The sequence below is a fragment of the Curcuma longa genome, chromosome 3 (genome assembly GCF_044706935.1).
Source record: "Curcuma longa cultivar G26 ecotype Majalengka, Jawa Barat chromosome 3, ITB_CL_G26_1.1, whole genome shotgun sequence".
In the NCBI taxonomy this organism is placed as follows: domain Eukaryota; kingdom Viridiplantae; phylum Streptophyta; class Magnoliopsida; order Zingiberales; family Zingiberaceae; genus Curcuma; species Curcuma longa.
In genome coordinates, this window is record NC_133863.1 from 4,496,125 (window position 1) to 4,516,341 (window position 20,217).

General features: G+C 38.1%; 4 protein-coding genes across 4 annotated transcripts; 3 read left to right on the forward strand and 1 right to left on the reverse strand.

Annotated features, from left to right (window-relative positions):
• The first annotated feature begins 460 nt into the window (after positions 1-460).
• LOC141825453 (pentatricopeptide repeat-containing protein At4g33170-like) lies at positions 461-2,598 on the forward strand. The gene has a single exon (XM_074712838.1). It carries the CDS (start codon positions 461-463, stop codon positions 2,027-2,029), a length of 1,569 nt encoding a protein of 522 aa, XP_074568939.1. The 3' UTR covers positions 2,030-2,598.
• Positions 2,599-5,898: 3,300 nt separating this feature from the next.
• Positions 5,899-7,512, forward strand: LOC141822725 (uncharacterized). Its single transcript, XM_074710059.1, has 4 exons — positions 5,899-6,272; positions 6,860-7,012; positions 7,109-7,225; positions 7,309-7,512. The coding sequence occupies exons 1-4, from the start codon at positions 5,928-5,930 to the stop codon at positions 7,408-7,410; spliced, it is 717 nt and encodes a 238-aa protein (XP_074566160.1). The 5' UTR covers positions 5,899-5,927; the 3' UTR covers positions 7,411-7,512.
• A 1,400-nt stretch (positions 7,513-8,912) lies between these two features.
• On the forward strand, positions 8,913-9,922 carry LOC141823090 (uncharacterized). The gene is made up of 2 exons (XM_074710361.1): positions 8,913-9,568; positions 9,607-9,922. The coding sequence occupies exons 1-2, from the start codon at positions 8,913-8,915 to the stop codon at positions 9,920-9,922; spliced, it is 972 nt and encodes a 323-aa protein (XP_074566462.1).
• Positions 9,923-10,632: 710 nt separating this feature from the next.
• Positions 10,633-19,746, reverse strand: LOC141824079 (glucosidase 2 subunit beta-like). Its single transcript, XM_074711312.1, has 17 exons — positions 19,562-19,746; positions 19,334-19,447; positions 19,036-19,131; positions 18,203-18,442; positions 17,659-17,831; positions 15,521-15,613; positions 15,354-15,446; positions 15,164-15,259; positions 13,558-13,897; positions 13,353-13,454; positions 13,176-13,277; positions 12,526-12,583; positions 12,365-12,433; positions 11,338-11,425; positions 11,196-11,257; positions 11,022-11,073; positions 10,633-10,925 (listed from the first exon to the last, which is right to left on the reverse strand). Exons 1-17 carry the CDS (start codon positions 19,671-19,673, stop codon positions 10,863-10,865), a joined length of 1,953 nt encoding a protein of 650 aa, XP_074567413.1. The 5' UTR covers positions 19,674-19,746; the 3' UTR covers positions 10,633-10,862.
• Between the last annotated feature and the right edge of the window lie 471 nt (positions 19,747-20,217).

A 20,217-nucleotide genomic window follows, 5' to 3' on the forward strand; every position in this document is an offset into this window, starting at 1 on the left:
ATTTTATTTGAGCCAATGCTTGACCTTGTCCTATACCTCACAAACCTTGGGACATTTAAAAAATAAGTGGCGGTTGATTTCTTCATGAAGTTGGCATAACTTACACAATTTGTTAGACTCGTATTCCATGCGATCCTTAGTCCTCAAGTGTCCATTTGTTAACATCCATAAGATAAATTGATATTTAGGCATAACTTCTGGTCTCCACACTATCGGATTCCCAGCTACCTTCAAACCCTCATGGCATGAAAAAAATGATAAGCATGAAAAAAAATATGGTTTTAACATTTCATAACTAACAAAATATCTTTATCGAAGACTTTTAATACATATTTTAATTTTTAATTTGTTATCTAAATTACTTATTGGCTAATGTTGATGATAAAATAAAATTTTTAAAGGATATTTCGGTATTAATAAAATGCTATTAGTAGTAAAAATCTAGAGAATCTTGGAAAATATGGGTAGCCTCGTCGCCGACTACTCGATCCCTTCGTCCGTGCCCCGCCTCTCCTTCACCTCCGCCGCCGCCTCCTGGACTGCTCTCATCTCCGCGCGCTCTGACGATCATGCCGCCGCATTCCGCCTCTTCATCTCCATGCTACGCCGCCCCAAGCCTCCCTCCCAGGCCAACCTCTCCGCCCTTCTCAAATCTGTCTCTTCCTGTCTGCCTTCCACCCTCTTCTCCGGTCTCCAGATCCACGCGCTCGCCATCAAGCTCTCCCTCTCTCGCCTTCCCTTTGCTGGCTCCGCCCTCGTCCACTTTTACTCAAAAGCGCGGCTCCCTCGTGATGCCCATAATGCGTTCGAAGAAATTTCTAACGGAGACGAGGTCTGTTACGGTGCGTTGATTGTTGGTCTCTCCCAGAACCAATGTGCCACTAGTGCTCTTAGAGCCTTCGCCGCAATGAGGTCTGATGTCGATGTGTCGACGACCATGTATAGCGTATCGGGTGCTTTACGTGCGGCGGCTCACTTAGCAGCGCTAGAGCAATCTAGGATCATTCACGCGCATGCTGTTGTCGCTGGGCTGGACACTAATGCGGTGGTCGGCACCGCCCTGGTTGATGCTTATGGGAAATCTGGTATCACTGGTGATGCTCGGAGGGTGTTTGACGGAATGCTCGCGGATGCTAATCTCGTTATGTGGAATGCGATGCTAGGCGTGTATGCGCAACAAGGGAACACTGAGAGGTCAGTTGAACTGTTCGATGAGATGCTGAGACGAGACTTCCAGCCTGACGAATACTCCTTTCTTGGGGTCCTGACTGCATGTAGCAATGCTGGGTTACCAGATGAGGCCAAGAGATGGATTGATTGCATGAGCACTCGTTTTGGGGTTGTGCCAGGAGTTGAGCACTACACGTGCTTACTTGGTGCGCTGGCCCGTGTGGGCCGTCTAGTGGATGCTGAACAGCTTGCTTTAACAATGCCTTGTGAGCCTGATGCAGCATTCTGGCGAACTCTGCTATCTGGCGCTGTGGTCCATGGTGCAACTGATGTGGCTGAAGCTGTTGGCCAGCGTCTCCTAGAGTTTGATCCCAAAGATGACTCGGCCTATGTCATGCTAGCTAATCTATATTCATCCGTGGGCAAAATGGATGAGACTGCTGAAATGTGGAAAAATATGAGGGACCGTGGAGTGAAGAAGGAAGGTGGACGGAGTTGGATTGAAGTGAGGGGAGAGGTGCATGTGTTTATTGCAGGGGATAGGAAGCATGAAAGGATGACAGATATTTATGCCAAGATCACGGAGTTGATGGAGGAAGTAGGCAAACTGGGTTACAAAGAGATGGATGAGAGACTTTGCTACCACAGTGAGAGACTAGCAGTGGCATTTGGATTGGCAAGTGGATCAGGTCCCAAGGGGAAACCACTGAGAGTAGTGAAGAATTTGAGGATATGTAGTGACTGCCATGAATATTTCAAGTATGTAAGTAGGGTGATTGAGAGGGAGATTGTGATGAGAGATGCTAATAGGTACCATACTTTTCAGGATGGATGTTGCACTTGCAAGGATTACTGGTAAATTTGTCTTCAGCTGTCACACTGAAAAGCGATGCCAACATTCTTCATCACCAGCATCAGATATGTCTGCTAGGCTCCTCAAAGTTGCAGTGCTCTCTGTTTGTAAATAGATTTGTAACATGATGACTACCTCAAGGTTAATGTTGATGCTTCCTGTTGTTTAATTTATTCTGGAGCAAGTGTGGTGCTGGTCTAGCAGATGACTGACAATTAATTATTTGGATGAATTTGTGATGTTGTTTCTACTAGAGCTTTGAGACTTGCACATTCTGTGTGCTGGAGATGTGTAGGGATTCATGTGGATATGGGACCTTTCCTTTCCAGTTCTCTATGAACTTGAGATGCAGTAATCTGGCAGATGCTGCTCATGGATACCAGCAGCTCCAGGAAATTGACCCTAGAGATCATTGAGTGATTCTATTTACCAATTAGGAATAAAATTAGGTTTTAAATTATTTTATGACTTCAAGTTTAGATAGTTGTTAATGGTGTTTGAATTATTTATGGGTTTAAGTTTTAGAATGTGTCAAAAAACACAATTGTAAACCAGGTAAATCTTAGCCAGGTACAAAAGGGGTTTGTATCCTTCATGTAAGAAGATTCTTTAATTCAATAAAAAAAATCTGTTCTTCGTTGCTTCTGATGCTTTGTGTGAGATCATTAGTTTCTCTGTATCAGATATTTATCCTTTATGCGACAACAATTTCTGAGCTCTGTGTGAATTTTGTTGTTTGATTTTGGTGCTGCACATTGAGCATATGACCTGCTAGAAGAAAAGGATGACAAGAATGAATTTGGATAGATACAAGGATGGTGGAGAAAACTTGATTGTTTGTGGAGTTAGATTGGACTGAGTAAGGTACATGTTGAAGTCAGGATCTCCTAGGAATTTTGCAGACATTTAAATAGGTAAGGTTTTGATAGGTTGTGGCATGGCATGAGATGCTAATATGCACCATATTTTCAGGATTTATGTTGCTCTTGCGAGCATAAATGTGAATTTGAACTTTTGAATGAAACAAGTGTTAAGTTAGCACAACATCATCATAAATAAAAGTCCATATCCACTGACATTTTGAAATTTAATGCCCTTTTGAATTTTCTACAGACACAAAGGAAGTAGAGATTGGTCTCTCAAGGCTAGTGCTGATGCTTCCTCTGGTCTGGGAAGTGGTACACTGAATGTAATGGGGTACATCATCCTGATTCACTCTCTTTTACTTCAAAAAATTCATGCCACTAGATATACTAGTTTGTCATCTTCTCGGATCATTCAGAATTCAAGCACTCTATCTTATTTGTATGCCCATTCCAAGATTATCGTGTTCCTGATTTATTGTGTTTTCCTAAATTTCCTTCTCTTACTTACTAATATGTGCTTTCTTTAAGATGATGCCAAGCCCATAAGTATTCATTTCAAAAGGTACAAAATGAGTAGTTTTAGAGTAGGCAGGAAAAAAGTAAAAGAACTTACCTTACTATATAAAGCGTTAAGGCTAAGGTGCATTGCATTAGTTTCTGCATATGTCGAACCAAAGTTGAAAAGTGTCAACTATGTTGTTGCAATATGTTTAATGCAAAAGAATATAATTGTAATATGCCAACCATAAGTCCTTCGTTGGAAATCTCCATCCATGCTGCCTGTGTTTCTTGACAATGTGCAAGTAGATGGAAGTTCTTGTCTTTGCATTCTGGGCAAATTCATTGTAACATGTTCGAAGTAGCTTATATTCCACCAGTAACTTATCTTGTTGCATTACTAGTACTAGCTAACCTTTTCATTGGTTACTTATCCTGTTGTATTACTAGTAGGATAGCAAACTCTGTTCATTAGTAGAAACTTGCAACCTCAAATGTGTTTTGCTTGTTGATATTGAGTTCTTCTGGCCATTCATTTCTCCTACATCAATTTTAACACAACTTCCAATTGGGAGACATCTTCTTACGGTCAAACCACATCTCCTTATATGTAGAGCAATTGCACTTTAATTCAGTGGATCTGGCAACTACTATGTAAGATTGCAAATTGCACCAAGAATTTTTCCAAAAAGAAATGCTTTTGCTAGTGCCTACCTTTTGTATGAGACTTCTACACTGCACAATGCTTTTGTCACATATATCCTACCACACTGCTATTCTTCGTAATAAGTTGCTAACCTCAAATCGTCTTTTTCCCCCTTGCAATGAAGTAGTGTTAACTCCCTCACCAAATTCTGTCTAGCAAGTTTGCCTGCTGCTACATCCAACATACTCGCATTTTGGCCTGTGCTATATTTTCCTAAAGTGTTCCGTACTTTATCAACTAGGTTCGTTTGTCTCAAAATGAACAGATATATTCTGGTATTTGTTTAACTGGAAAACAACCATCTTGTAGTTATGTTCTACTGGCTTTTGATGATAGCAGCCACCAGGATAGCAAGTAAAGTGCATATGAAAATTTTGTTGTGTCATTCAATCCATGCAAATGCCATGATGAAGGAAAAAAAGAAAATCATATTCTACTAAATCTACTGATAGTGGGTATGCAAATTGCAAGAGCACCTCTAGTTATGTAATTATGTTTTCTTTTTAAGAATTTGCTGCAATTTTTTATGTTCTTCCATAAACCATCCCATATTAGAACTATTAATTCTCCACCGGAGGAAAATATGACAACAAGAATTTGTTATCTCAAACTATATGTTTCAGGAGCCGACTGACGGTTTTGAGATGTTTCAATTATCTCTTCAGGATATATCAAAGATAATTATGTAACTATGTCTTCTTTTTAAAGATTTGCTGCACTTTTTATCTTCTTCCACAAAGCATATCCCATATTAGCACTGTTGCCTACTGAAGAAAATATTTAGCTACAAAAGATTGTTACTCAAACTGGTTGTTTCAGAAAGTTTTGAGATGTGCAATGATTTAAGAGTCTAATCATTCTATACTACTTCTCAACTATGTATGATATACAGTACTTCGACTAGTGGCATACATGTTCTCGAGATCCTCTGCGGCTTGAGTCCCAAAGATTTATGCCAAGGGATAACCATGCGTGCATTATTATTTTATCCAGAATCGCACGTCTGCCGAAGTGAAACGTAATTGTCAGAATAACATTTTGGCAGTCAGAGATGCCAAAACGATAGCTAACCTTTTTTCATCATTATCTTTATAATTTGCATTCTGCACAAATTATCTTCCTTTACATGATATCATCGCAATCAACACTCTTGATATCCTGTTTGACCAGACCAAACACTTTTAGTGGATTCCCTATATTTTTTCTGAGATCTTGATGTCACTCTAACACCTTTGTTTGCCACCAGAAGTAAGTTACGTTGGGATATTACGTTTTGTCAACAGAATTAGAATAACTGTCTTGTGATTAGAACTGACTAGGCTTGTCGATACACTGAACTGAATACCATAGACAAGAACCTTTTTCTTACTATTGAAGCTTGCTCAATTTTACTAGAAACATTAAAATTTAATCATGCAAACTGAGTTTAGTAGTTGACAATGAAGTCAAAGCCAAGACACATGGTGTAGTAATATATAACTGCAGAAAGAAAGAAAGAAAGAAAGGAGGCCCAGATGTGTTTCTTTCTTCCATTCTCAGTCGACATCGCAGCATCAATTGGCATTATAAATCGAGATTTACAGTTTACATATTTAGCAAAGTTTAATCTGTATGTATCTCACATTGGTGAACACTTTTAGTTGTCAATTCCATGCACTAGTTTTTTGTACTGTTCTTTGTTCAGTTACTCTTTCTTCTACAGGAAACATCCAACTGCACTAAAAGTGCTATCAGTCTACGACGTCCTTCTCTTTATAAAGGTCATTGCTTTCTAGCCGAAACAGCAGCTTGCGCAACCTCAGCAGCTTCTCCTTCCTCTGTCGCCGATTCGACCATGTTTCCGGTTCCCTATCCGCCCGCCGGCTACCAACACTTTGGCCAGCCGTCCATGGTCGCCGCTGGCGGTGCCGCTTGTGAAGCTGATTACAGCTTCGCGGGCGGGTACTCCTGTGGCCTTCCAAACCACCAGCTGGCGGCAGAGACCATCGAAGTGGAAGCGGCGGCGGCGGCGCCGCCGCCGAGATTCACCAGCGAGCTGCTCCAGCTCGGTGCGTTGTGCTACCGAGATGGGACCGCCTGCGGCGTCGGGGAATTTGTGGGTCCGGCTGATGCGGCAAAGGATCATCCGAAGCAGAACGATGGCTTCCTCTTCTGCGAACTAGAGCAGGCGGTGTCGCAGGTAATAAATCGACATTAAATTCTCAAATTCTTCTGGTTCGTGGAGATAAGGGAACAGGGAATTAAGAGTTTGAATATGATATCTTAATTTAGTTGTGCATGGAGAGTTTAATGAGAAGATTATATATTAAACATCTCTTAAGCTCAATCAACTTTCTCTTGGAAAGTATGACAAATACTTCAAACAAAAGAATTAATAAATTAGCACAATGATTTGATAACTTAGAAAAGCAATGTTCCATAAGCTCCATATAAAATTAGTTGACCAAAGATGAATTCATTCACTAGAAAAGAAAGACTTGTATGCTTGTGCTTCTTTATCATCCTTTCGTCAATCAATCTTGTGGAATGATCACAATCTACAAGAAAGAAAGAAAGGTGATTCCTCATGGGCCATCCAGAAAAAACAAAACCAAACTGTTGAGAGAGTTGTATGATATTATGCAAAGACCAATCTATAGTAAGATTCTTCCAACTTCCGTCGTTATCTACAAGTAAATCTATTATGAGAGAGAGAGAGAAGAAAAAGAGAAAGAGGAAGAGAATTCTCTAAAATATCATATTTTACTTGTGATTAAATTAATCAAGGTAATCAATGGAGACATGGCCGCAGTGGCAATGGAGGATTGTTCCTCCTCCAAAGATAAAGTAGGCCTCCGGCTGTCGCCGGAAGAGAGGAAGGAGAAGATCCACAGATACATCAAGAAGAGGGATAAGAGAAACTTCACCAAAACGATCAAGGTAATTAAATTCAGTCGATCATGCAACTGAATAAAACTTAAAAATTGAGGTTTAAGTGATTCGTCCTCTGATGACTAGAGTCACTTTGGCGATCAGTATGCTTGTAGGAAAACACTAGCGGATACTCGACCGAGAGTCCGGGGGCGATTCGCGAAGCTTGATGAACATGGAGAGGAAACGAAGAGCAGCATAAGTAGCCATGACTTCCACAAAGTAAGCAAGCATGCCCTTCTGATCAAGTACTTCTATGGTTGCTAGATCAAAGAGAAATTAAGGGTGGTTCATTGTTGTTGTAGGCGGCGGTAAAGGAAGAAGAGATGCTCGACTCGGACATTCTTGGACTCATCAGCGGCGTCAACTCCTTCGCGTATAATTGGGCTCTTGAATCTTGGATATGATTATATGAACACATGAATGATCAAAGAACTTTGGGCCTTGTTTGTTCTCTCTCTGTTTTTTTTTTTTTTTGGATATTGACCATGAGGCATCCAATAAAATGAATGGCATGTAAAATGATACTTGGATACTAAAAGTTATTTTTTGCTGTCTGCCTAGCTAAGCTAGAGAGATCAATCAAATGAAATTGAGAATTTCATCATTCCATATAGGAAAGTCCTCCTACTTAATGGTTTTAAATGTTCTTAATTTTGCAATTGTTTTCACTCCATATCCAAATCTCGGCTTCAAACTCCTGCTGGTGCGGCAATAAATGAACTGCACTGGAAGGAAGGTTAATTCTGCTGCATGCCCAATGCCTAGAGCCTTAAAGTCCTCCAGTTGCTTTGCTGCTGCTGGAGCACTGCACATGCCCTAGTAATGTCACTGAGGCACCAACCTCACCAGTCAGGACATCTAATGGCTTGCTAAGATCAACACACACACACACACTCTCTCTCTCTGAGCCATTCAAGTTAGAAACAACTCCTGTGGCTTCTTCATTCATTGGCAGTGCACCAGCTCAGCGCCATCATCCATGGAATGTGCAGCATGCAGAGCGAGCAGTGACGCATTTGTGCAGCAGATCATGTATTATTCTTTTGTGGCTGCAGCATTTGCTCAAATCTTCCACCTCTTGTCGTTTATTGCAGTTTAGAACAGAACATAAAAAGCGAGTTGTCGTCTTGTGGCTAGATATCCTGAATCACTTCTCTCTTTTAAGATAAAGGAGAACAGGAATAAGAAAAAAAAAGACAAAAACTTATTCGTTAATTTTTAAAATATTTGTTTTAATTACTTTTTTTAAAAAAATTTTTTTTTCTCAAATAGACAAAAGAAGTGATCACTGACTCTTTTTTTCCCATCTTCTCCAATAAACATAATCAGAAGTAAATGAATAGGATGGGCAAGCTTAATATACACTTGCTCTCTTATGGTTATTTAATTAGGTTTAAACACGAACTCCAACTACAATTAATGTTCATAAATAAAATTTATAAAAACAATCTATATCTTAAGTTTTTTTTTATCGAGCTCAGTGATTAAAAAAGCTGCGTCCCTTAGTAAAATTTTTAATAGATAAATTTATTAACATAATTGAATAGCTTAAACATAACTAAACTCAATTTATAGCTCAGATCGTTAAATATGGCGCGAGAGTATCGAGTGGTAACCAAGTATCCATCTTTAATGATATCGATCAATCAACTACCAACCACCGAAAGCATTGACGTGAAGAGATAAGTGAAAGGAAATCTAACTTCAAGCAAGATAAGCAAATTGTTAGGCCATGCACCATGACTTGTAATTTGCGTCGCCATCGATGCTCTGTTTTTGAACAGTTGGGAATCATTAATTGTTCCTTCTTTCTTTCGTATAAATATTTGAGCTCTTCCTCTTCCTTTTCCAACACAATTGCAAGCGTATAGTCTTCTGCTTCTGCACCAGCACATATTAACTAACAATGGGGAGCAGAAGCGCGCTCGCGCTGCTGCTCTGCTTCAGCTCTGTTGCCGCCTCTGCCTTCGGTAGGCAACTGGCCGACAAGAAGCTCGGTGAGGAGTTCTTGTGGCCCATCAAAGGTGGCGGCTTTGGTAAGGGCCTCGGTGGCGGGAGTGGGTTTGGTGGCGGTATTGGCGGTGGTTTTGGCAAGGGAGGTGGACTTGGCGCCGGCATTGGAAAGAGTGGAGGGCTCGGTGGCGGTATTGGACTTGGTGGAGGAGGGATTGGCGGTGGTTATGGAAAGGGAGGTGGCCTTGGTGATGGCATTGGAAAGAGTGGAGGGCTCGGCGGCGGTCTTGGCGGAGGCTTGGGACTTGGCGGTGGTTATGGAAAGGGAGGTGGACTTGGTGCTGGCATTGCAAAGGGTGGAGGGCTCGGCGGCGGGCTTGGTGGAGGCTTGGGGCTTGGCGGTGGTTATGGAAAGGGAGGTGGACTTGGTGCTGGCATTGGAAAGGGTGGAGGGCTCGGCGGCGGGCTTGGTGGAGGCTTGGGGCTTGGCGGTGGTTATGGAAAGGGAGGTGGACTTGGTGCTGGCATCGGAAAGGGTGGAGGGCTCGGCGGTGGGCTTGGTGGTGGCCTTGGTGGAGGCGTGGGACTTGGCGGTAAATTTGGAAAGGGAGGTAGATTCGGTGCTGCATTATGGGGGACTTGGCGGTGGGGGGACTTGGCGGTGGCATCGGTAAGGGCGGCGGGCTTGGTGACGGCATTGGGAAAGGCGGTGGATTTGGTGCCGGTGGAGGTTTCGGCAAGGGCGGCGGGCTCGGCGACGGCATAGGGAAAGGAACTGGGTTTGGTGGCGGCGCCGGCGGCGGTTTCGGCAAGGGGGGCGGACTGGGAGGTGCCTTTGGAAGTGGTTTTGGCAAGGGTGGCGGCCTCGGTGGTGGTGGAGGAGGCGGCGGATTCGGCGGTGGGGGAGTGCTTGGCGGGGGCTTTGGCGGCGGAGGTGGTAGTGGGTTCGGCGGCCGTCACTGAATGGGGTCTGCTGATATATTTAAGTACGCTGCATGCATGGCGATAGATTTGGGACGTTCGTTGCCAACTTAAATTTGCAGTCTGCATTCTTCTCTTCCTTTATGTCTGGTCATTTTGACAATGAATCAATAAAATATTTTATGGAGATCCTCCTATGAAATTTCTATTGAGGTCTATATATTTCACAAGAAATATTTATTATCAATCATATATTTACATTTGAAGGTGTATTAGATATTTGAGATAAAGCAAGTAAATCTCCATGGTTGATTTGAAGAGTGCTCCATAGATGGATGCAACAATTCTATAGATTCGCCAATAATATACAAATAAATGGTTTTAATGCACACATTTTATTAAATTATGGGTGTACCAATCTTCAATACAAGATGCAGGTATAAATTCAACTGTTCTGGAGAGGTTGAAGAAGAAGAAGAAGAAGAAGACGAAGAAGAAGAAGAAGAAGAAGAGTCTGATTCAGGTCTGAAGTCGCTGTGTGACATTGATTAAGCAGAAAATTAAAGTGGAGGTGATGTTGGGGGGCTCGATCTGGAAAGAAGGAAGAGGACATGGAGCCACACGAGGTTGAAGAAATGAAGCAGGTCCTATCTATTCCAAATGGAGCTTTCAGCAAACAATAGGGAACTGGTTTACGTTAGATTATGTGTTTATATGAAAGAAACCCACAACAGAAGTGCACAGTGAATCCATGGATGTCTTACCAAAATTTAAAGAAAAGATTAATCGTAGCTTGTTGCCTGGAATGCATAAAAAGAATAACAACATCAAAAGAAGCGAGCCTGGAAATAAACGGGAGGTGCCTCGTGATGTTTTCTCAATAAATAACACTTGATTCTCAATCTACTGGGAAGAAGTGTGTCGCTCTTCAGAGATTAACTGGAGAGTGATCACAGCTTGTAAAGTCTTTTCGTGTGAAAAACTATAGCTCGTCATGAGTCGAGGGTTGATTTTTACTCAGATCCTCTAGTTTTTGTTGTAGTTCCTATCATAATTTCCATCATTTGTACCATAAGGTTCATACCAAGTAAAAAAAAAAAAAAAAGAATTTAGGGCATTTCAATTCAAATAAATAAAGTACCTTCAACTTCTCTTCTCGACACAAGATAGGAGTTGAGAGAATGGCAACATACCTGAAAATAAGAAAAGAAATGGAATATACCTCACTGAACAAATATTTTTTGATAAAATAGCATTAAGAAATAATATACGAAACAGCTGTGAGGCAAGTGGTTTGAGGTAAGAAGATACATACTCGCATCGGCTTGGTTCGTCAACATCCATAAGTTCATCTTTCAAGCCACATCTGAGTCTTATCTGTTTGTTGTATGGATGTCAACATTCGGAAACAACATTGTGAAGGATCACAAAAGTGACCATTTAATGATGAGTGGTACCTTTAAACTTCTATCTGGACCATTCCAGCATCTGTCTCCATTTGAAAATTGCATCACACTGTAAGACTCTTCGAATCTTTCCCATCGCCTGAAAATGAATCATGCAACAGAATTACATGAACCTCAGCCTTTTGGCATAAAACCTATAAATAATGACAAACTCAAAATTTTAAGTGAACTTCACTAATTTCTTTCATTTGTCACATTAGTTGGATAGCCCAGTCAACTTTCAGGTGACAGCCATGGGTCAATGCCGTTCACTTGATGAAGATAAATAACATGTATACAACTCGTCAAGTCCTCCAAAGTTATTGTACTAACTTCAGTTCGTCAATATGCCTTGAGAACAAATGAAGAGACCTAATAATGCTTTGCAATTAAATAATTCCTTCAAATTATGACATGTTTTACAAGTGTTTCATGATGATAAATGCCTAATCAGTAAACCAACTTTTTTCAAGGTCAGTTGTAGGTCTACATGAGTTGAGCCAAGTCAAGTTTCACTGTGTTCAAGCTTGTTTTTCTGTCATTTGCTTATTCAAGCTTGTTTTTCTTTACTGAGCTCAAGCAACAACTTTGTCTTCCTTATAATTTAAGAAAAATAGCTGATCTAATACAAGCAATATATATATATAACATATTATAGAAATTTTAAAATTGTAGAAACTTACATATTACTATATTTCTATCTATTTGAATAAAAAATAAAGAAGAAAATTTGTAATCAAGTTAATAAATGAATTTATTCATGATTTTTGTTGATGAACATTAATGAACCAAGCTCAATAATGTTCAAGTCTGCTTGTATATTGTTATCAAACGAAGATAAATAAGCTCTTGTCAAGTGGGTACCAAGTTTGTTCACGAACGTCCTAATTAGTTGATTAACGTTTGATAACTCTTTCAATTTTTAAAAAACATTATGCAGCCACCAAAAAACACAGGTCTCTCATTGCCAAGGAACCAAAGCTTCCTTGGCCTAGACAATCAAATAGTAACTTTACAAGCAAGGTGGATCGGAGCTTACCCTAACTGTGTAGTGCTATGTCCTTCAACTTGAGAAGCTTTTTTAAATGGACAGACCTTATAGACATACCTGGCAAAAACAAAGGCAAAATCCAAATTAAATATTTGGAGTGCATATGTGAGACAAACAAAAAAGGGACACATGAAAATGTAAGTGCATACTTGTTCTGCTTGCTCTCAAAGCAATGATCATAAAACGAATAAAACTCTTTCTCTTTCCCTGGCAAAAGTAGTTAAGCTGAGATCAGATTTTTTTTTTTTTCCATTTATCAAATGGTAGGGATAACAAGATTGTGCACATAAAAATCAACAAAAATGTAACAAACATGAATCTAGTAAACAATTTACTATCATACTACAAAAAAGAATCCAATGGCATCTCCAGTTTCATAATGTTCCTCACCAGATAACAACATATGAAGTGATTTAAAATTATGAATGGTATCTTATAAAATATTTGGCCTACAACAATGGATGGCTTCCCAGACACATGTGAGACACCTAACAGAGCTACATTGACATAGAAATAGATTAAAACAAAAACAAAGAGATTAGTTGCACTTATAAGAATAAATGGCTGATAAATCAGAAATAAGCACCATAGGCCAATTAGTCAATATGCAATATGTCATGACAAAGGAGCTTAAGATGAAATGTCAAGTAGATGAAGAGTTCTGCCCATATAATTAGAACACGAGACTAACAACAGTTAAAAAGAAAACTAAATCTTTTTATTTCATAAGCATACAAACATCAATACCTAACAGAAAATGATTTTATCAGAGAACTATGTTGTTTGTCTTCATACTCACCAAAATCATGCTTTAGCTTCTCGGATAGACTGGAAATCCTTGATTGTAACTTGGACAGTTTTGAGCTTGCATCATCATACTCCTTATTCACTTGAGAAGACTCTGCAAGTGTGTGAAAAAAATCAAGGAGCTGGAGATCTCATGGACCATAGTTTAGGATTGAGAAACATGACTTACCTGATATATTTACAGGAGCCTTGAAAAAGTTGAATGTTTGAATGACATTTTGAACAGTATGTTGTATCTTCTCAAGCCATGATAGGCTACCGGGAGTTGTATCTGCATGCATTAGAAACAAATACTCAAAATAACATTCCATATAACATATTCTTACAGAACCAGATAGTATATGGTTAAAGCTAAATCATCAAACTTCTAAAACCTGGAAACTCCGATTTAAAATCTTTGTCAGAGTAACTGGTATCATCATGTTCAATATTATCGTTGCCATACTGCTCATCTGCATCATCTTCAAAATCATTATCATCATCCTCGCCCTCATCATACTGATGTCCATGGTCATCAATGTCAGAATGATAACTATCATAATTTTCTTCTTCTACCCTCTCAGCAAAATTATGATTTTCTTCCTCTTCCTCTTCCTCTATTCTATCATTGTGTTTTTTTTTCTGTTTGTCAGAGAGTTCACCAGTCCATCTAGAGGCTACCAGACGACCCAAATCTTCTCTTGATAAGTCCTCAGCGGTCTCAGGACTCTGCTCCTGTAAGAAAACACGAAAGACAACTTTTATCCATGGATCTACGAATTTGATTGCTCAATAAGAAAGGATTCTCTTCATTGCAGCAACTGTTGGGATATTATCATGATTTATTATATACTAGAGCAGATTTTTTTTCATCTTTCAAGTATCAAAGAATTCATGTAGTCAATAAGTAAACATAAAATAGGATACCACAGAAGTCAATACACAAACCCTACCCTTAAATTGGCCACTAATGTACCGTCACATCAATACATGCCCTGAGATCATGAAACAGTAGGTTATGAAGTCAACCAAAAATGAAAACTCATCAAAAAGTACAGTATAGTATTTCTCTGTAGAAACCTTCACCAATGACAATCATCCTTCAACATCATTGTCCTTATAGGGGTATGATTCATACTTAAGTTTCTAGTTTTGGATCAACCAAGAACATAATTGTTAGCATCTTTGATGATTTAAACTTCGTATAAAATGTTTCCAAGAAAAACATTTTCTAAATTTTCTGGTGTTTGGTGCAATAGAATATCATAGTAAATGAAAATTTTCTTTTAACAGGGAAACCTTCTTTTGGACTAAGTTTTTTTTTTTTTGGAAAATGACTTTGGAAATGAGTGAGTTTTTGGTCGATCGGTTCAAGCAGGGCAGATTGGTCGGTCATGCTGGGCATGACTAGGCAGACTGATCAAGCCAGGCAGACTAATCCAGCTGAGCAGATTGATGACCTGGTCGACCCAACCTAGAGAGGGAAAAATGTTTCCTTTTGTGTGCCCCAAACTCAGGAAAATATTACCAACAATAATCCAGATCCAACTAGTAGAAAATAATCTATTTTTTCCTAAGAAAATAGACCTGTAGTTTTTTTTTAAACTTAAGCTCATTGAAAAGCAATTCAATTAAATCGTAAAAAAATTAGATGCCTTCTCATACTTGGATAATTTTTATAATATATTCAGGTGATAAACCCAAAATTACTAGTAACACTTTTGCAGGCAATTTTTTCTTACGAACATTAAGGTTTCATGATTTTGTTTATACATGAGTAGAAGGTTGGAATAGTAACATTATCAAACACCCATATAAAAAAGATTCAAAGTTCAGAGTCATCATTGATGAACAGCTCTAAATTAGCTTCTTAGCAAATGCAAGTCATCTCAAATTTTGAACCTAGCTGAAGAGCTGCAATCACTGGAAGATCCTTTATCTATCTGAAACACAAACATTCTTTGACAAAACAGAAGCAAAGGATTCAGGAACATCCATTACCTGCTCTGCAGCATAGTCTGGATGGACGTCTTTGGCTCCAGTTTCCTCACTAGCTCTAGCTTTAAATGTAGCAATATCTTTGTCTTCTAGCACATGCTAGTAAAACAAGCCAAGAAATTTTCACCAAAACCAAAAAAAAACACAGAAAATTTCAGACACAATGATCTCCTGACAAGAGATGATCTTTTACCTGATTTGTTGCATGATCTGAAGGTACCTCATCACTTGTATGATCAGAACCATGATCATATGTTATGGAATCACCATGATCATCTCTAATGTACTTTAGTGGAAGGAAATATATATTAATAAGAAAGAGAATAGTACTAATTTTAGCATCGTCAATACAGCAAGTACCTGATCCACTGTGCGATCAGCAGGAATCTCATTCCCAGATTTGTACTCATTTCCTGCTTGAACTGTAGGTTCATACTGTACTTCTGTCTTGTCCTGATATAAGCATTAAAAATAGTGTCATTAAGATACTACTTCTGGTTAATCCTAGAAAAACAAGATAGAAATTTATTGAAGATCTTGTTTCCACATATTTTCCTAAGGACAAGAATCAAGTTCCAAGTGTTTCCTAAGAAACAAAAACGTGATATAGATAACTGAGAATAGAATGTTCCCATGTCAATTCATGGATATTTTTGTATATTTTGACATCCACGTTAGTTTCTACAATACTAAATTTGTTTTAAATAGCACACGATTTGTTCTAAATAACTATTATGATGAAGTTCAGAGAAGAAATAAATATTGGATAACTATATTGATGTGATAAAGCTTCTTGGTGTATATTGTTTTTGAGATAATGTGTAGATAGAATAAAATCAAAGTTTGAATTGCACAAAGGAACTTCAGAACTAAAGAATTTAAGTGAAATAAAACTAAAAATTGATTAGAGGAAATATAGTTTCAACAAAAATTAAGATGACAATTAGTATATGCAGGAGGTATATGGTTGAGTCAATATAAGGCATGCTCATGTTTATATGCAGTCCACCTTTTTAAGAAATGATGTTAGCTATAACTAGTGGTGTCGACAGGCTATACTTAGTCCTAGCTAGTGCGAGCTCAATAGACCTGTAAATTTTTTGGGACAGGCTATGCTTAGTCCTAGCTAGTGCAGCTTCAATATGCCTGCAATTTTTTTATGTGAGGCATAATCAGCTAAACACTTGTCATGTCATGGTCGGACAAGGCCGAGACACTAACCCAGCCTACGCACAGGAACAAGTATCATTAGGTTTGAGTTTTTTAATATTTTATTTTAAACATTTTTAAGAAATAAAAAATAATTAAAATTTTAAAACTCAAAAAATAAAAATAAATTTTAAATAATATAATAATTTAAATAATTTTTTTGGGGATAGATTTGAAGGTAGTTGGGCTCAACACACGAGCACCGTAAGTGATGCACAACCCCAACTTGTCTTAGGTTCATGGCACGACCCAAGTCGGTCAAGAGAGGTTGGCCTACCCCACTTGATGCTTCCAATTATAGTGATGATAATGAATAACCTCACCAATTAAAAAATATATTGATTTGCACCTACTATGTAATCCAGTAAATTAATCAACCTAAGTAACCAATATAAACAAAATTTACATACATCACTTAATAATTAAACAAATCATCTTAACCAATACATAGTAAATCTTTGTATGAATCTAACAGAACCATATAACAAAAATAAAGTGCCCTAAGCTATAGATGTTAACTTACTGCATGAGAAGCCAAATGCTCCTGATATGGCTATGAGCATATATTATATGGTCCCTCACTGCACAAGCAATTTTGGTACTCACCAAGAATGAGATATAGATCAAACACAAATTTTGATTTGTAATTCCAGCTAGTGTATAAATGGTTCACAGAACTGCATCTGATGAACAAATACTGACTTCATTTGAAATATTATGAAGACAATTAATAGACTACATATACTAATATGTCTACGAGATGCCTCAATAGCCTACCCATCATATACAATTATAGAACATTATTCCAAATTTGTTCCTTTTGCCAAATAAACAGACAAAGTAAATAGCCTACATCCTTCAGAATCTTTTCAGTCAAATATTCAATTATATATCTTCCTGTATAGGGTTATAGACAATGAATAAATAGATTGTCTTTTTTTAATCAGTTAACTAGAATAACTTCCAAGGTTTTACAAATCAACTTACTTACCATCTGACAACCAAACAGAGATCTACAACAGTACTAACCAGGACATCACCCAAATATTGCAAAAAACGAGATAAGAAACTTGGTCATAAATCTGTACATTTGTATTGTGAATTTACTAGACTACTCTCCATGTCAGTTTTAGCTACTTAATAATTCTGTCAGTTTAAAACTCATTTGAGCTTGTGACACATTAGAATAGGATGTCCTTAGTTACACTCCACAAGATCTATCAATGCATGACTAACTCAGGTATGATAAAGTTACGAAACAAAGCATTTAGTTCAACGATCAAATTAACCTGACTAGTCCTTTCCAGCTTGTCCTGAGTCTCCTCAGTCAGATCTTGCGGATATTCATCTGATAATTTCTCATGTTCATTTGATTTTGTTTCAGCAACTCTCTGTCTCTCTTCTTCTTTCTCCTTTTTCAAGCGTTCTTCTTCCTCTACTTTCTTTATCCTTTCTTTATGCTCTGCGTAGAGGGTTAGAAAAAAAGAGTAGTACAAGAAACATTGGATTATGACATCATAAAATCTAATAAATATTTGTTAGAAACTTAATACTGACCAACTTAGAACTCATAGTAAATTCAAATAATATAAATATATCTTCGAACATGCACTTCAACTGAGACAATGTCTTTATGAAGATTAAATCGAGATAATTGAGATATTTCAAGAAAATAAGCAATTTTTATTGTCATGAGACATGTGAATGATGAATCATTATAATCAAAACGCATAGCCAAGTCAAAATTTGCAATATTTTAATCATTAGACAAATATTTTTAACTGATGAGACTACAACTACTGAACTTCAGTGCAGTTGCAAAGGGTACCACACCTCTCAGTTTCTCAACTAGTCCTTTAAGTATCTTCTCTTCATTTTCCAGTTTTGATAGCTCAGCCTCCTCTTTCAGAAACGCTTGTTTTGCCTTTTCAATTTCTTGTTTACGGATAACTATACCATTCTGATGTCTTTCTATCTTCTTCTTCAATCTCTCTCGTGCTGCTTTCCCAGCTTCCCAACATGTATTTGAGCACTTTGTATTGCCATTGTATTCATCGCTTCCATCACAACAATCTACACAATATGAGCAAAAGATAGGCATAAACGTTCAAGATTCCATTGATGATTCTTACTTCATATATGATTGCAATATAATGAAGTACAATAAAAACCAAAAGGTACGTCATTAGAACCTAATGCAACAACGGAAATGATATGAATTAATACCACAAGGCAATTGTTGAATAAAGCTACTGGTATATATCAAGGTAATTGCTCTCATTTCATCTTGTTCCAACTCTCTTAAAAACAGAATGATTCAACTTTTGCATGATCCTATCATACAATAAAGGTCTAAACATAGAACGAACAGTATATTATTTCTTTGCAATTAATAGCTATACTAGGTCAACAAAACAATAATTGGCAAATTGATGAGTTGATGAACCAACAAAATCATCAAGTGACTGCATATTACAGCCTAAAAATATGTGTGATACCTGGCCACAAGCAATTGCAGTTATATCATATAAATGATTTTTATGCCGCTTGACTAAATTAGATATCTTTTTCTTCAAAATCCATGTGCTTATAAAGATACTTCCAATCCAGATAAAGTCATTGAAGTGACAACTGAATAAGAAAGAAAAACAAATATTGAACTTTACCACAAAGACCATCGTTCACTCGGGAGGAGAAGATAATCTGTGGAGTGTGGCCCAAGTTCCGGCAGTAGAATTTGCCTTCTGGACAGGCTGATGTACCTGCAAAACCCCAGCGGCAATTAAGACATTTTAAAAACCAATAGATTGATAATGGGGGGAAAAACTCAACGTTTGCTGGCTTCCTAAAGACATCCTACAATGTTCACGAAACCGACGGAAAAAGGAGAACTTTTTGCAACAATAGCCTCTTCAAGCAAAAGAGACACGGACAAAAAGAAAATCCTCCTGTAGTAAGACTCACCCGGCTCGTCAGTTCCATCGACACAGTCGCAGAACTCATCATTCAGCTGCTGTTTGGTGAATTTCTTCGATCCGTCCTTGCATTTGATCACATCCGACTTATAGTACCCCTCATCTACGAATCAAACAAGTTAAAATCAAAATAATCACAAAAATATCATGGCAAAACGCAGATTCAGCAAGAGATTAAAAAACGCAAAAAATAAACAAATGCGATCAAGAGGAGGACCTTGGGGAGCGATTCCGAGAGACTCGCGAGCCAAGAGGGAGGCGAATCCACCGATCCACAGCGAGCAAAGACACGTGATCGTCAGAGAAAGTGTGATTCGATGGGTTCCCATGGATCCCTCTGCGAGAAAGCGTCGTCTCCGCGCTAACGAGGACAGCAGCGGCGGAAGAGATCCCCGGTCGTACTCGTTCTTACTTTGCAAATTTCCAGAACCGCACTCGTAAATTGTAGAAATTCAAATCGCGCATTTGAGCCGGTTCACTTTCAATTGTAGAAACCAAACCGGCACGTTCCACTCCGCTCGAACCGGTTCACTTTCAAACCGAGCCGCATGTTAAATCAAACTTAAAATTAAAAAATACATTTCATTTCACTATTATAACAGCTATTAATTAGTTAATTTCTATAAGTATTAAAACAAATCCATGTAACTTGATAAAAATATTATTATAATAATGATTTTAGTGATTGATTCGATAATTTTTATTAACTTATTAAAAAGTTTTAATATCATATAATATTATGATTAAAATTAAAAAATAATTTATTTTAATGCAGAAAAGCATACTAATTATGATGCATGTACAAACAAGCAAGCATATTTCCTCATCAACTTCATGTTGACAGAAGCTTCGTGCACGATTATCTGATTTATT

Coding starts and splice junctions, on each gene's coding strand:
- LOC141825453 (XM_074712838.1), top strand. CDS start 461: ATGGGTAGCCTCGTCGCCGACTACTCGATCCCTTCGTCCGTGCCCCGC.
- LOC141822725 (XM_074710059.1), top strand. CDS start 5,928: ATGTTTCCGGTTCCCTATCCGCCCGCCGGCTACCAACACTTTGGCCAG. Junction 6,273..6,859: donor TAGAGCAGGCGGTGTCGCAG/GTAATAAATCGA, acceptor AAATTAATCAAG/GTAATCAATGGAGACATGGC. Junction 7,013..7,108: donor ACTTCACCAAAACGATCAAG/GTAATTAAATTC, acceptor TTTGGCGATCAG/TATGCTTGTAGGAAAACACT.
- LOC141823090 (XM_074710361.1), top strand. CDS start 8,913: ATGGGGAGCAGAAGCGCGCTCGCGCTGCTGCTCTGCTTCAGCTCTGTT. Junction 9,569..9,606: donor GGCGGTAAATTTGGAAAGGG/AGGTAGATTCGG, acceptor GGACTTGGCGGT/GGGGGGACTTGGCGGTGGCA.
- LOC141824079 (XM_074711312.1), bottom strand. CDS start 19,673: ATGGGAACCCATCGAATCACACTTTCTCTGACGATCACGTGTCTTTGC. Junction 13,898..15,163: donor CAGACTATGCTGCAGAGCAG/GTAATGGATGTT, acceptor GTTTTCTTACAG/GAGCAGAGTCCTGAGACCGC. Junction 13,455..13,557: donor TTTTAAATCGGAGTTTCCAG/GTTTTAGAAGTT, acceptor TAATGCATGCAG/ATACAACTCCCGGTAGCCTA.